This window comes from Amblyomma maculatum, chromosome 6, assembly GCF_055883805.1.
Source record: "Amblyomma maculatum isolate TAMU_Amacu chromosome 6, ASM5588380v1, whole genome shotgun sequence".
Taxonomy (NCBI): domain Eukaryota; kingdom Metazoa; phylum Arthropoda; class Arachnida; order Ixodida; family Ixodidae; genus Amblyomma; species Amblyomma maculatum.
Genome location: NC_139349.1, coordinates 5,653,225 through 5,668,510, shown reverse-complemented (window position 1 = coordinate 5,668,510; position 15,286 = coordinate 5,653,225). Strand labels below are relative to the sequence as shown.

Below are 15,286 nucleotides of genomic sequence, written 5' to 3'. Positions count from 1 at the left end.
CAGTGACCTTCCGTACACCAACTCGGCTGGGCTAAATCCAGTGGATTCGTGCGGCACTGACCGCAAAGCGAAAAGCGCTGCAGGCAGGCAGGTATCCCATTCGCGCTTGTTTTCATAGCACAGTCCCCTCAGGACTCGTTTGAGAACAGAGTGCCATCTTTCTACGCTGTTGCTCTGCGGATGATGGATCGAGCTATGCACTACCTTAATGTCGCATCGCTCGAGAAATGAGGTGGTGAGGACACTCGTGAAAACGCTACCCTGATCACTTTGGACCTCGGAAGGGAATCCAACTCGCGCAAACACTGACAGCAGCGAATCCACTACACTCTCGGACGTCACCTCGCGCAGCGGAACAGCCTCTGGAAACTTTGTGGCTGGGCATAACATAGTGAGGATATAACGGTACCCTGACTCTGTCACAGGAAGTGGCCCAACTACATCTATTACTAACCGGTGAAACGGCTCGGTAATGATTGGTACTAACACCATCGGAGCTTTCCACTTATCTTGCGCCTTTCCAACCCGCTGGCACGTGTCGCATGATCGTACAAAATTTTCCGTGTCCTTAAAACATCCAGGCCAATAGTATTCTTGCAACAGCCTCTGCTTTGTTTTCCTTATTCCAAGGTGACATGACCACGAGCTTCCATGGGAAAGTCGCAGTAAGTCTCCGCGGTACTTTTGGGGAACGACTAATTGGTCCCGCTCTACTCCGCGCTTATCCTTGAATAAGCGATACAGCACTCCCTTTCTCATCTCAAAAGAAATGTTATTTGCTGTCTTAGTGGCGCGGTGGCGCTCTCTTATCTCCTGTATCTTGGGATCATTGGCTTGCTCCATAGCTAAGTCCTCTCGAGTTCCACTTAAAAGTCTCGTGAGATTACTAGACACTGGCGGCAAGAGGTTACTCTCAAGAACGTCCTCATTCCGCGTCTCATCAAGCTCCCTTTCAAGTTGACATATCTGAGATGCCTCGCTCTCAAAGTTTTCTGACCTGCTATCTTCCGCATTTACCACTGTTTTAACTGCCGTTTCCTCCGCTGTGGATTTTTCTGGAATGAGCAGTGTAGCTAGTTCTCGCGCCTTTGAACGTGTTAAGGCTTGCACAACTCTGTCTCCGAAAAGGATGCCCCTCTTTCGCAGCAGCATGTCCGATTTGTTGGAGAACAAATACGGATAGCACTTAGGAAGCTTTCCTGAAACGGCAGCCTCGGTTGTTAATTCGCCGAAAGGGCCCTCGATGACCACGTTCGCGATCGGCAAGCACACACTCTGTTCCTCAACTACCTGTCGGATCCATGCACACTGTCCTGTATAGTCGGAAGGCGATACATACGCCGGATGGACAACATCCATCGTTGCGGCCGAATCGCGCAGTACCTTGCAAGGCTTCCCGTTGACTACTAGGTCATGCAGGTAGGGTTCTAAAAGCTGCATATTTTCATCGCAGTCCCTGACATACGAGAAAGCAATCTTTTCTTTCCGGCAGTTGACGGCAATGTGACCCTGCTCATTACACCTAAAGCATGTGAGCGGCTTCCTAGCCTCAAGCTTATTCTTTGTGTTCTGCACGTTGGTCACTTCCCCACTTTTCTCACTGCCGTCCTTTCTAGGGAATTTGCCTGAAGAAACCTTCATTTCTTCGTTTCCAACTCTAGCAAAGTGCCTTTCCTGACGGTTTTTCACACTGAACTTGGGATTGCGGGGCCTATCCACTGCTGGGTTGCTGAATTGTCGGCGCGAAGCATACTCCTCAATAAGTTCGGCAGCTTCAGTTGCCGACTTAATTTCGCCTCGGTCCTGTAACCAATTTCTTTCTTTTTCTGGGAGGCAGTTATAAAACTGCTCCAAAAGAATTCGCTCGACTACAGCGTCCCTATCACTGTAGGAATCTGTGCTCTTTAGCCACTCGCCCAAATTTACTCTTAAATTGTACAGGAATTCAGGGTAACTCTCGTCCCTGGACTTAGTAGCGTTCCGAAAACGTTGTCTGAACGCCTCGGCGCTAAGCCTATACTTTCTCAGAAGGCAAGCTTTGACCTTCTCGTAGTTGTCCGCGTCCTCCTTGCTTAGCCGCGCGACAACCTCCGCTGCCTCGCAGGGCAGAACCGTCAATAATCTCTGAGACCACGTGTCTCGCTGGAAGGACAGTTTTTCGCAGGTTCGCTCAAAGTTAGCCAGATACAGACCGATATCCCCTGATATCACATATGGCTGCGTGTACTTTGACATCTTGAAATCTGCCTCCTTGTTGAGAAGAGGTACCGCTAGCTGGGGACAATTGCCCGACCTCTTGCTCAACTCTAGTTCTAATTTCCGGAGCTCAATTTCTAGCTCCAGCCTTTTTGCTTCTCTTTCAATTTCACGCTCTTTCTGCTGTCTGAGCTGTTCCTTTTTTTGACCGATGAGGTTCCATGCTTCACTGAGCTCCTCATCATCGGTTCCCAGATCAATGATTGCCTTTATAATCAAGGGTTTTCGTGCCAAACCACTTGTATCAATTCCCAATTCCTCACACAATAGCAACAGGTCCGGTTTCTGCAGCTTTTGTAGGTCCATGATCGCTCCGAGTGTCGGCTACTTCCAAAACAACTGTGCAAACTACCAACCTAAAGGCGTTTCCACACTCTCTTTACCAGTTCTAAAATCTAACCCTGTTCTAGAACCTGGTCCACATCAGAAGAAAAGCCAAGCACTCACCCACACATGCGATCGATGTTCCGAGCTGCTCTCTTGTTGGCCGATTGTTGCGCCTGCTTGTTGCTTGAGATGCCACCTCCGATCACCAGATGTTGTGGCTTGTAGCTTCAGATCCACCTCCAATCACCAGATGTTGTGGCTTGTAGATTCAGATCCCAACGCTGGTCACCAGTGTTGGGGCTTGTAGATTCAGATCCCACCGCTAGTCACCAGTTGTCGTGACGCTGGGGCTACGTCGACCCGGCCTTCACTTGGTAGCGTGCAGAGACTCGGGGTTGAAGTAGGATTGAATCTTCGAAGTTGGTGAAATATGTACAAGCAGGTTTAATGGCACTTTGAGAAACTTATTTACAAGATTATTTACACGAAAAAGAAGGGTACATCAGCAAAATGGCAAGCGTTAAGAGTTCATAGCGAGAAGCGACTGGATGAGCCGTTTACCCAGGGCCCAGAGCGACATTTCGTGCTCTGCAGCGTCCTTAAAAACCCCCTATGTCCAGCCCCTCTCTGAAGATGCTGACCAACCAAATCCAGGGCACGCCCCTCAGGTATCGGCATCCAATCGAACACATCACTGCACTGATGGTCTGAAGCACTGACTGGTCCGGCATTCATTCGTTGGGCGTGATCACTTGTTGGCGGGAAAAGCTTGGGAACGGCGAGGAGAGGAGGTACATTTCTATTCTTCAGCAAAGAAACCACAGGCTGGTTCTGACAAGGGGTTTTACTTCTCAGAAACCCGAGTGCACGTGGCGCCGCATAGGGCTCCCAACATTGTCCCTTTTCGACAATTGCAAATCTTTCCTGCATTCCCAGGAAATCACTTAATGGCCGTATGAGTCATGCTCCTTTCTTGTCCTGCACGTCAGCGGACATGTCACTCTGTCGTCTCCTTTGGATAGGAGGCATTCATCACTGGAGGATAGCCCTTCTCGACTGGAAGGGTGAACAAAAGAAAGCACTTCCTGCTATTTCCCGCAGGGGGACGTTTCTTTGTGTTTTTCCAGACCTTCTCTTGACAGGGTCAATTTGGCATTTGCAGGTTGTCCACAAAGCAAAACAGGCTTACAAAACAGGATTCCTGGAAACAGGCTCACTTAGAGCCATTGGACCATCACCACCTATTCACAAAACTTATCCATGCCCACAGGCGAACAATAGAGCGCGCAATTGCGGATGCTTGGTCGTAACAGTACTCTGCATGTATACGTCTAGTTGACGGCTTTTGCTTGCGGGTGCGCCCACAAGGGACACACGATTCAATTCAAATTTCCGCTGCTTGCGCGTTTTCGACATGCAGAAAAAGAGTATCGTTTTTGTAAAAGTAATATAGGGTCACGAAGAGTCGGACACGACTGAACGCCTGAACTGAACTGAATACTCCTGGAGCACAGAGCGTCAGAATTACAGCGACCGTATTCGTGCAAGGATTGATGCAAGGAACACAGAATTAGAACCTCGCCGTTGATATACCGTTGAGAACGCGCACAAGGAAAAAAATTCGAGTTTGACACGCCTGCTTTGAACGACGTACGGGCGTGTTTTCTTCAATGTGTGTCACTTTGCTGACTCAAAAATGTTACTATATTGCACTTTCTGTAGTTCAGCTAATTTCTTTTTTTTTTTTCAAAACAAGCTTGTAAGTTCATTTACTTTTATTTATTCGCGATCAATATTGAACACTGACGTAATATATTTCGACACGCTTTTTTAATGGCGCGGGACATTTCAAGAAAGAAATATCAGGAACAAGGAAGCAACACAGTGGCATTTCGAGATGCTTACCTGAAAAATAGGGAACGCAGAAAAACGAACTGAACGAACCCCTTTTCCGCTATGAATTGTTTTTGTGCTAACGCATCTTATCATTTAAACAGCGTCCCGTTTGACCAACATATGTCTTTGCGCATGTCAGCGGTGACTCCGCTGACATACGGGAAGGCTATTATTTTACACATTTTAAACAATATTGTAAAATAATAACCTTCCCAGAAATGAACGCCAGTGGTTGCAAAAAGAAACACAAAGCCCCTGTTGTTGCTTTCGAAAAAGCAGTTGTTCATAGGATTCCGCTGACATACACAAGAACAATTTAGAGCGGAAAAGGGGCAGGAATCTTGTTGAACATTGTCAGGACTGAAAGTGTGAACCGTGTTTCGAAAGGACGGAAATAATAGGCCGAAACCGAGACCAAATAGCAAGATACATTATTGAGGCAGTAAACACAGCAGATGATAAAGAAGCATGAGTAAGCAGCACTTCCCTAATACTTCAAGCGAAGGAAAGCGCTTTTTTTGGAAGGGAGAGGTTTACTTTTTAGGACATGAGATAGGACTGGCTATCGACTTTTTATCAGCCGCTGTGTATATCAAAAGATATGCTTCCTGAACAAAATTTCAGTTGTCAGTTCAGCGTAATATGTGTTTATCTCTTTCTATCTGTCCGTGCTCAAGCGCTGTTTTCAAATAATTAATTTTTGCACTTTGTCTCCATTGAAATGCGGTCGCCTCGACCGGGGCTCACCAGACCAAGGCGGTAATTCGTCGACGGTTCAAACTCGAGAAACTTTGAATTCCATTCGCTGTTTAGCTGACTCCGGAGCATGTGCTTTATAAGACCGCATGATTTTAATCAGTGTCTGCCTCACTAGAAAGAGGTGGGTACGTTTTTTTGCATCCGTGCCACGGAGTCGTCTTCGCGCGGCAGATTGATGACACGTACGAAGTAGCGCGACGGGCCGACTACGACGCGCGACCGGAGTCTCTGCGGCAGGATACGTGTCAACGGACACCGCCGCAGAAGAATGGGACGCGTCATGCGAAAGGCGCCATTTTCAGGGTCATCATGGCTGCCGCTTTCTTCGGGTTGCTGCTGCTGTCGGCACTGCCCCCGCTGCTGTCCGCTAAACCCGCGGCCGCCAACATCTACGCGGGGGTCCTCGAGATGCCAGGTAACGTGAGAGCGAACGCCTGCTACCTCCTGTTGTTAGAACTGTCCGCGCCTCAACAAAGGCTTGCTTTCCATCCATGCTTCTATTCTTCATCGAGTCGCTCCGTGCTAATCGTTATTTTGCCCCGCACGCGCTGGTAGTATGACATCACCCTGCTTGGCTGCAAATTTGATGCAGTGATGGCCGTAACTACAGCGCTTTATTTTAATGTTCTACTTTAATGATTTGGCTGTACCTGCAGCCAACTTCTGTATTCCTCATTAATCTTCCTTCTATGCGGTCGGTTGTGGCCCGTTGTGGCTGTTCTGCGAGCATCCTGATATGTCGCTCCATCGCAAGTAAATATCTTCGCCACGAATGCAGGTTGTCGCAGCCTCGAGATATTGCTGATGGCAGTAGTGTTCAGTAGTCTGGCCGTGCGCAATGCAAACTAAACTTCACTGTCCTAGATGTGAAACCGTGAAACTTTTGTTCTGTGCATTACTGTAGGAAGAAACTTTGATTCATGTAAGACTCTGCCGAAAGTAGTTATTAATCCTTAATAATTCCTCAGCATTTGAGAGACTGGACCTCTATATTGAAGTTTTGAAAAGTGCATTATAACTTGAATACAACTTTTTTCTTGGACTGAATGAATTCGGTGTTACCATACTTTGAAATCGTCGTAGTACTTGACAAATAAGACATCTGAGACAGCATTCTGGGTGTTGAACTACACAATAGTGTGGTTTTCTCATTCACGTTTCTGTACTTTTTCATCTGTGTACTGAAGCACTCTGCAGGTTTGAGCGTATTATTTTAAAGCACGACCTACTGTTTTAAAGTATGGAACCTGTAAAAATAAAATTCTCCCTAGGCACTCACACCTGTCACAGAAACTAAGTGTTTTGCGGGGACAATACAGTCCAATGAAAAAAGTATTGTAAAAATCTAAGCTTCCATGCGGGAAAAAAAAAATCACTTCTGTTTCGCGGTTCTCTTACCCTGCGAAATTTCCCTGCAGCTTGCTAGTTTTCTCTTTGCGACCGCCAACATCCCCTGGTCACATTGGTGCCAATTAATTGGCTTCCACGATATGATCACATCGTCAGGTACGCTCGGCATGCTGTAAACCTGAGTATATTCCTATTCTAACAATACTTGCATATCAGAGAAGACATCTACGTTGTCTGCCATGCAGCTAGCGTTGTTACGGCACGGCGTCTTTGAAACCGTGCTGGTGATAAGTATTGCGGTTTGTTCTACATTGTGCACAGAACATGTGCATCTACAGCGCAGTGGATGTCAAACAATGCTGATATTGTTGTGTTCCTGTCTTTTTATTGTAGATGTCATCGAGGGAGACATTTATATGCCACCGATCACATCGGTACGTCCTCTAGCTTTTTGATGCCTAGGTTTTCCAGCAAATACTTTGCTAAAACGTTAGCTTCAATACGTTAAGATGGAAATATTCCATTGAGCATTCACATAACGAAACATTCCGATATAACGAAGTACGTACTGTCCTATGTGTATATCTAAATAATGGTTATAGTGAAATAATGTTAGTTTCATTAACTTCATCTTAATGAAGAATTTTACTAGCTATATGCTGATGAACCAGCTAGTAATGATATGTAAATTAGTCTTTAGACATATAGGTAGTTCTATATTGTGTATTGTTCCTTTTGCGCACGTGTCATAGGTTTCAAGGCAAATACTTTATGCACTTGCATGAGTTAACTAACTTCGTCTAAATGGTTACTTAATATGTTTCAAATGTAAGTGCACAAAGGCTGTTTTCTTTCTTTTTGCCTGTGTTCCCTCCCCACTGCATGACGTGTTTAGTTATTAAGCGATTATAAGCTTATACACATGTGTTTGGTAGTTGCGCAACCTTGAAAAATTTTCTGCTGCGAAGGTGTCGTTATTTTATTTCGGGGGCGCTCACTCGACAGTACAAATTACGACTCTGCTTTTGTTAGGCACTTGATACGCATTGAAATTTTTCAACAAGAAATGTGGTTAAGTATTGAAACAAGGCGCAGAGGCATCGTTTTAGAGCAGGCATGTCTATTCCGGAACCACACTCATCACATGTGGCGTATGACAGCCTTTCTTTTGTTTTTTCGGAAAGGATTTAGGGCTACATATAAATTAGTGACTGTAGGCTGTTGACAATGAAAAGCCAGCAACTAAGCGCATTTCAGCATTTTAAAAACAAAGAATATATATGAATGATGTCTACGTACACACTTTCTCAGAAGCCTGGAGTCCAATGGTTTTTCTCCTGAATCACACGTTGTCACGTAGCACATTCCCGGTATTGCAAATCTTAAGGTAAGGAGATTCTTGGTCTTGTTCCCGGATCCTTGGGGTAGGACTTCCACGAAGGCTGCAGGAATCCCGGGCTTAGAAGCAGATCCCCTGGGCTCTAAGCTTTTGGCAAAGAGTATAAGTGTCAGTTATTTTAGTACTTCGTGCTTTTTGTAGAGAAATTTTAACCAGTATCATAGTCGCACGGAAAAAACCGCGACGCAAGAAGATCGGAAAACAAGGCGAGAGCCATCAAACAGGTTAAAACAAATGAGGGGGCCTTTAATTGTGTCACGTAGTGAGAATGAGGCAGCAGTCTGAAGGCCGCTCGGCCATGTTTATCCTCTGTTATTTGCGCCCATACGCTAAACTTATATATGTAGCCGGCCGGTACTCCATTTTCAGTGGCGTACACTTCACTTCCGTGATCACCATCTCCTTTCCACTATGGTAGACACATACGGCGTTGCTTCTGCCTCCACTCTAACCTGATACGCGGAACAGTCTAGACACGTGTGTAAACTGCCAAACGCAGCAGCGAGCTGCCACTGAGTACGCCAAGGCACTCGGCTGTATCACATGACCAACGCACCTGTTAATTCGGTTATACCATGTGGTCTCATGACGTCTCAACGTGATGACAACTGTATAGACGCCGGATTTTAGAGTGTTAGCTCTATTGCTACCATTCTTCAGGGTAAAACGACGACAAGATTTGACCACTGACAAAAGAACGCAATAGCTAGTCACGTACGCCATCGCCGTGGGAGGTGTGGCTGCCCGGATGCGTCGCCATGTGCACAAGGTACCGATGCCCAGCCTAATCCGGCTATGGCAGAAACGATTGTGGCATCCTAATTTCGCTCGGGCCTCCCCAGAATTGGCTCAGGCCACCGCCAAATTTTATCTAGCTTATTCAGACCAAAATCGATCTCCAGCCTTATTCCACTATAGTGAACACGATGGTAACCTCCAAACTTGGCCAGGGCCACTCAAAATGTGACTTCTACCGATTTGAATAAAAGCGTGCTACATAGTTTACAAAAATTATGATCAATAAACAATTAATAAACAATAAACATGTAACCCATGCGTCTTCCTGAATTGCTAAGTAACTCAGAGCTAACTCTCGATACTCAGGTTCGTCAGCATCGAACCACTACTGATTTTTTTTTTGAACGTGTATTTCTTAACAAGTTATTCATCGCTAGATAAACGACACAGGAAGAAATACTTCCTGTGCCCGTGCCTTCTGCAGTGCTGAATAACTTGTTACGAAACCATGCTTCACCAACCAGCCCAGTAAAGTGTTTTGTTAATGTGATTCTTTGCAATCGCAACAAAACAAACACGAAATAGAGTCTACTCTACATGAAACGTAAATGACCATCTGGATGGTTGATGTGCCGTGTAACTGCGCCTAATACAAAAACACGAGAAGGCAATATCCTGTTGCTCATTGAAAAACTGGAGAACAGCGTAATTATTGTTGAAGTTTCAAGTATTATAATGGTTTGTAAACGCAGTAAGCCGAAAGTGCGCCAAGATGTCGGAGTTAATTAGGAGCCCTCCAAACTGATACGATTCGTAGCTTTGAAACTTATAAATCCTTCAAAGCTCCTGGGAAAGGAGCAAGAATTCAAAACTGTGAGTGTCACACTTCCGAGCCTCATGGCGCAGACAAGGCAAAATACCGGATATTTTGTGGACAGCACGGCTGCACTTACGCGCGGACCAAATAAATAGCCTTTTTACCCGGAGTGCACTGCAGATATCCGACCTGCGTGCGAGGACAAAGGAGACTCCGCTGTGGCCTGGCGGTGTGGTACACTATATCATCGACGACGCCTTCGGTAAGCAGTCAGACTAAAGCGCGAATCCAGTAAGGACTCTATGACTGTGGGACAGGCACGCTTGAAACCTGCGCCGAACAAGCGTTGTCGCACGAAACGAGGACATGTCTAAAGCGTTCACTGCGTAAAGGGTTCATAGGTGGCGCTTTGTCACTTATCCAGAGAAGCCACTTTATAAAAAAATTCATGAAGTTTTACAGCCAAGAGAGCTTGCGCTTCATTAAACGCATTTCGAGGCTCATTCAGATGGGGAGAAGCGGCCCTGTGGTAATCATAAGATTGTAGGCAAGACTCGGAAAGTTCAAAAGAGCATACCCAGGCTACCTTCAGAGAGGGCCTTCAGCCAGCGGATCGCTATTTGATCCGATTATGATGATGATGATGACCTCAGACAAAATGACACATACCCACGGCGGGGGATTGGCCAGGGTGCATTGTAGATTTTAAATATATATGGTCAAGTACTGGAGTATTCAGATAAATATGTTTTGTTTTTTTGTCTCTCTCTGTTGAGTATACAGTGGAGTTACGTTTGGTCCCCTGCTGTCTCCACTCGCAGATTCGTGGGAGAAAGAAGAGATCTTGAGCGCCATGCAGCAGATCGAATCCGTCTCCTGCGTGCAATTCAGGGAGCGTGCAGATGAAGAAGGATACATCCACATCCTGAGCAAGCAAGGGCAAGTGCCCGTGTCACCGCCGCATCGCGAAAGAAATAAGCATCCTCCGCTGATCTCGACGAGAAGGCGCACTCTGTATTCGTCACTGCTAATGGGGTGCTTGCGCGAAAGGGTTCCCTAAGAAAGTGTAACTCTGTTCAGTGATAACTGTTCCAGACAAGAACCACACGCAGCACCTTTAAATGATTTGGTCCAGAAATCCGTTGTTTTATTAGGTTTGGAGCACTTGTGCCGTGCTGCCTTTTAAGCACTGTTCTCTACTGCAGCAAGCGGACCTAAAATATACTTTATTCTTAGATTTATGACTGGGCATCGTGAAGAAGAGCTATACGCATTATTTATTAAGGCATCAGACAAGCCGCGTTTGTTAAAAACCGCGGGTAATCTTTAGCGCCTTTCACCGCAGGCATGGTACTCAGAAGGAAGACGATGCCGTAAGAGAGCGGTTCCACTCGCTGCTTGTTTGAGAAACTTGACTAAATGTTCATAATGGTGATGTTTTTGCGATGTGTACACGTGCTTTTTTGGTTCGTAATCAATATATATATGGTTCGTAACTAAAGAGCTACTTTGAGTCTGGCGTTCTGAGCCCAAAAATTCCTTGCATCGTCACTGCTGTCAGGCCGTTTAAGCAAATATCGCCCGCGGTGAAATGAATGTTACGTACAGTGCCCTGGAATTGGCGACACTGCAATTCCCTGTCTATTTAAGACACTGGTATTCGTGACAAGTCTTAGGATCATTTATATAATCTCTTGAAATATTTACCTAACATTTATCTGTTACTCTTCCTCCATTACTTCTTGAGCCCTCCTAACGCATCAGTTGTTCCCTCATGACATTTTTCTTAAAGTAAAAGCATTCCGGTGATTTTAGGCAAGTATTCGTGCTTATAAACTAAAAAAAAAAAAGAAAAAAGCTTTTCTCTTTCTCTCGTCTTGACCATTCTCTCTTGCTCTCTCTCTCTCGCTCTTTCGGTTCACCGTGTGCAGGTGCTTCTCCGAGGTCGGCATGTCTGGCCTGAGGCAGCTGGTTTCGCTTAACTTCGAAGTTTGTGCTACGTACGGTACCATCGTGCACGAATTATTGCACGTGCTAGGATTGTGGCACGAGCAGTCACGAGCCGACAGAGACCGATACGTCCGGGTCGTCTGGAACAACGTGGTACCAAGTGAGCGAATGTTTGCTCAACGTGGACTCGGTGTTACCTGTTGAGCGCAGAGGCACTTTAAAATCAAATTGGACACCGTAACTGCATTGAAACCTAATTTCAAGTTTACGGCTGCAGGAATGAGAGTTCAACACTGTTTAGGTGGCAGTTTTCATGGCGGTGCTGCTGTAGAAGCTCTTCATTTTTTGCCTCAAAGCGTACACAACAACTGCGTTGCCTTAGCAACACCTGATTTACTTATCATCACCATGGGCAGCACCGGGACTGTGATCAGAACGAACGAAGCAAGCGTATTTTATTTCTGGTTACTGAATCACATCGCGGCCAGGAAGTCCTCAACAACCTGCACTACAAGTGTATAAGAGGTTGTACAGCTTACCAGCTCGAAACAAATTTGTTCAAAGTCGGGCTGAAAAATACTAATTGAAACTGAGTAAGTAGTGCAGGATAGAACACCTCAAGTCAAGACTGAGTGCATGAAAAAAAAAAAAAAGATTGGGGAGACACTTAAGCACCGCCTTTAAGAGTGTGACACGACAGCGTTAATGACTCCTTTTTGCGGGCCTACTTGCAGATCCCCGCCCGCGTACATCCACTTTCAACTACTATTGTTCCACACATACTTACAGCCGTAAGCTATCGGATTACGTAAAAAAATCATCAAAAATAGATATGTCGCACAGCCAGAGTACGAACGTGCCTTCGTGGTTTAGTTGCAGCATTGGATACATTAAGGGCCCTGTGTTCATTTCTGTTTCGTGCCAACTCCTGCCTTCCAGCCAAATCGGCCATCTTATGTGGTCTCGTGACGTCACACAACCAGCCGACCAATCAGTGCCCGGACATGTCACCTGCCAGATGCGTGCTCGCAATTATTTGCTAACTTCAGCTGCAACGCTGATACCTTTGCTTTTTTTTTTGTGAAACAGGATCCTTAACGCCATCGTGTTAATGCATATCTTTGCAGTGGATTACATAGAGTATTTTGCAATGTTGTCAACAAATTTCTGCATTCAGCGTACAGTGTTAAACGTGCGATTATTATGCGACTACAAGGATCAACAAGTTATGATAGGCAGGTAGTATTTCCTTTTTTAAGGGTTACTTTTTAGAAAGTCAACATTTTCGGCGAAGAACTTGTGGTGGTTCTGAAGACCCCTGGATATAATGCAATTGGGAATGTGAAAAGATGGCTAAAAGTATAGTTCCATGCTTGTGTTAGTGTTCAGTTTCCGTGCTCCCCTTTTCTCCCTAGAGTTGGTGCGTTCTAGCTGATCTGCTCGCCAGCTTGTTCGGAGCATTAAATCGTCATCCACGAATTTAGCTTGCTGGAGAGGGACACTTGGTCTTCAGACTAGCGTGTTTTAGAGAGATAATGCGTCTAGAATTTGACGTTAGATGAATAAAGAAAGAAAAGAGGGCGGTACTGACAACTAACATATAAAACAGAAAACTAGTACACAAGCAAAGTTTCCAAAGCAGCTGGAGTGAAAATTTGTGTAGATGTTCTAACCGTGATGGCACAGGGCTCCAGCCTGAAGACACAAGCGTATGGTCGCCCTCTTCAAAGAGCTATTGCGTCCGACTCGGTGTGAACCGAATCGAAATGACAGCCCATGGAAAGAACCACGTGCAGGTCCCGCTGCGCCAATGACTTTATATGCAGTCATGTCGGAGGCAACGGCGCTTCGAAAAGAGCGACCACATCGTCGCGCGTCCGCTCTTAGACGACCCTATACACTCACAGATATGCTTGCTCACCTCGGAAGTGTAATGTTATTTTACTGGAAAAGAAGTACTTCAGTCCCAGTTGGAAAAAGACAGCTTCTGCCAGTAAACTCTGAGAAGGAAGCTTCTGTACACCAGAAGCACCACCCACCAGCGTTGCCACATTGATCACATTAGCCAGCTGGATTTTCCCGGGTGTCAACACAGAATATCCCTTTTTTTCCCCACAAAATATTTTTCATGAACTAATAATTTTAGAGTGAACGCCTTCAACCAAATTAATTGGGAAATTGCACATTAAGATAAAATACAAACCCCACGGATGTCAAGGGGACAGTTCTTCATGGCGCCTTCTCGAAGCTACCTGTGCAGGCTGACACCAGCCATTGAGTTTCCAAATATATGCTATTTAGAAACTATATGATGCTAGCGGCCTGCCCTAACCCAATCTCCTAGATATTCCACACCTTTTCTCCAACTGAATTACCTCCTTTTCCCCTCTGCGCCCCTGGACCGAGGCATTATTGTGTCCACGGTACAAGAATAAAAATCCGTTTCCTCCCTGGCCTTGGCTGCAGAGCCACAGAAAGTTGTTCGAAACGTGTTTGAATGCTTTCCGGGAATCGTTGTGTACGTGAAAAGGTATCACACACTTGATTATGAGAAAATAAATTAATATGTCCCCTTACGACCCTCGTATAACTGAATCCGGAATATAACAGTCTGGGCGCTTGTGCAGAGTGCCACGCGTCCAATTCATTGGCTTTGCAACGAAGGCTTGGCAGGAATGTGAAGTCGGGCCGAAATTCTGCTACCCCAAAAAGTTCACTCAAATTATCTCAAATGTGCATTCACTGCCATTCTCGGCCCACCTCTACACTCAACGTCCACCCTCTGATTTCCCACCAACCTCCACCCACCTTAAAAATTCTGTTACGGATTTGAAGTCTCGGCTAAGAGTACAAACATTAACTAGGGCTAAAACACCAAAATTATGAAGGGAGACTCCCACTGCTTTCTCGCATCAGATGTTTGATGGTTCCGTACTTTTATTTTCTATAGAATGACCTCATTCAATGGGCCAGTAAATTGTTACCTTTCGGGTCCCCCTAGGGTTCAAGGCCAACTTCATGAAGACGAATCGGGTGCCGTACCTGGAAGAAGACTACGACTACGAGTCCATAATGCACTACTTCTTCAACGCCTTCTCTAAGGACCCCGAACAAGCCACACTGGTGCCAAAAAACACTGCGGTCGAGCTTTTTAATCTGGGCCTCGCCTTCAAGGAGAATCGCATGACCAAAGTGGACATCCACAAGCTAAACACCATCTACCACTGCCCAACTGACAGGCCCGCCAGCCACGAAGACGTCCACCACGACTGATTAATGCATCCTTCAGTGAGAGGCAGCTGTCTCTTATCAGTGTGTGGACACCTTTCATCATGTAAGGCAAGCTACGTGATCTCGTGGTGGCAAGAAAGTTGGGCAAGAATTGTAGAGACACTTAGTTAATAATATTTGCACTGACAGTTCATCATCATCCCATCTGCTGCACGTGTTTTGCAACCACTTTCACTATGCACACACTAGAGAAAATTGTTTGCTATTTGCCTATCCTGGAACACAACTTGCAGCACTCCTTTTCGCGCATGTGTATTTCTTGTCAGCCGTGCGCGAGTATCGTTGGCTGTCGTTGCGTTACTCACTACGTGCGAACCTTTCACAGCACGTTCTCATGTAAGAATTCTTGAAGCACATCTCCAGGTCACTTCAGCAGGCATGCTGGCATAACGCGTTGAGTTTCTGCGCCCTAAAGTTTTGGAGGGCTGGGTTCGTCATAATGCATTCGTGTAACGTATGCTTATTGGTTACTTGAACATTGGTTAAGGACACCGGGGTCTTCT

The 15,286-nt window shown here is 45.7% G+C and overlaps 1 protein-coding gene across 1 annotated transcript; it reads left to right on the top strand.

Moving 5' to 3' along the window:
• The first annotated feature begins 5,547 nt into the window (after nucleotides 1–5,547).
• LOC146184975 (zinc metalloproteinase nas-4-like) lies at nucleotides 5,548–14,765 on the top strand. The gene is made up of 6 exons (XM_084605456.1): nucleotides 5,548–5,653; nucleotides 6,982–7,022; nucleotides 9,723–9,804; nucleotides 10,364–10,481; nucleotides 11,474–11,652; nucleotides 14,494–14,765. Exons 1-6 carry the CDS (start codon nucleotides 5,548–5,550, stop codon nucleotides 14,763–14,765), a joined length of 798 nt encoding a protein of 265 aa, XP_084461582.1.
• Nucleotides 14,766–15,286: the final 521 nt, after the last annotated feature.

Coding starts and splice junctions, on each gene's coding strand:
- LOC146184975 (XM_084605456.1), top strand. CDS start 5,548: ATGGCTGCCGCTTTCTTCGGGTTGCTGCTGCTGTCGGCACTGCCCCCG. Junction 7,023..9,722: donor ATATGCCACCGATCACATCG/GTACGTCCTCTA, acceptor AGTGCACTGCAG/ATATCCGACCTGCGTGCGAG. Junction 10,482..11,473: donor CACATCCTGAGCAAGCAAGG/GCAAGTGCCCGT, acceptor CACCGTGTGCAG/GTGCTTCTCCGAGGTCGGCA.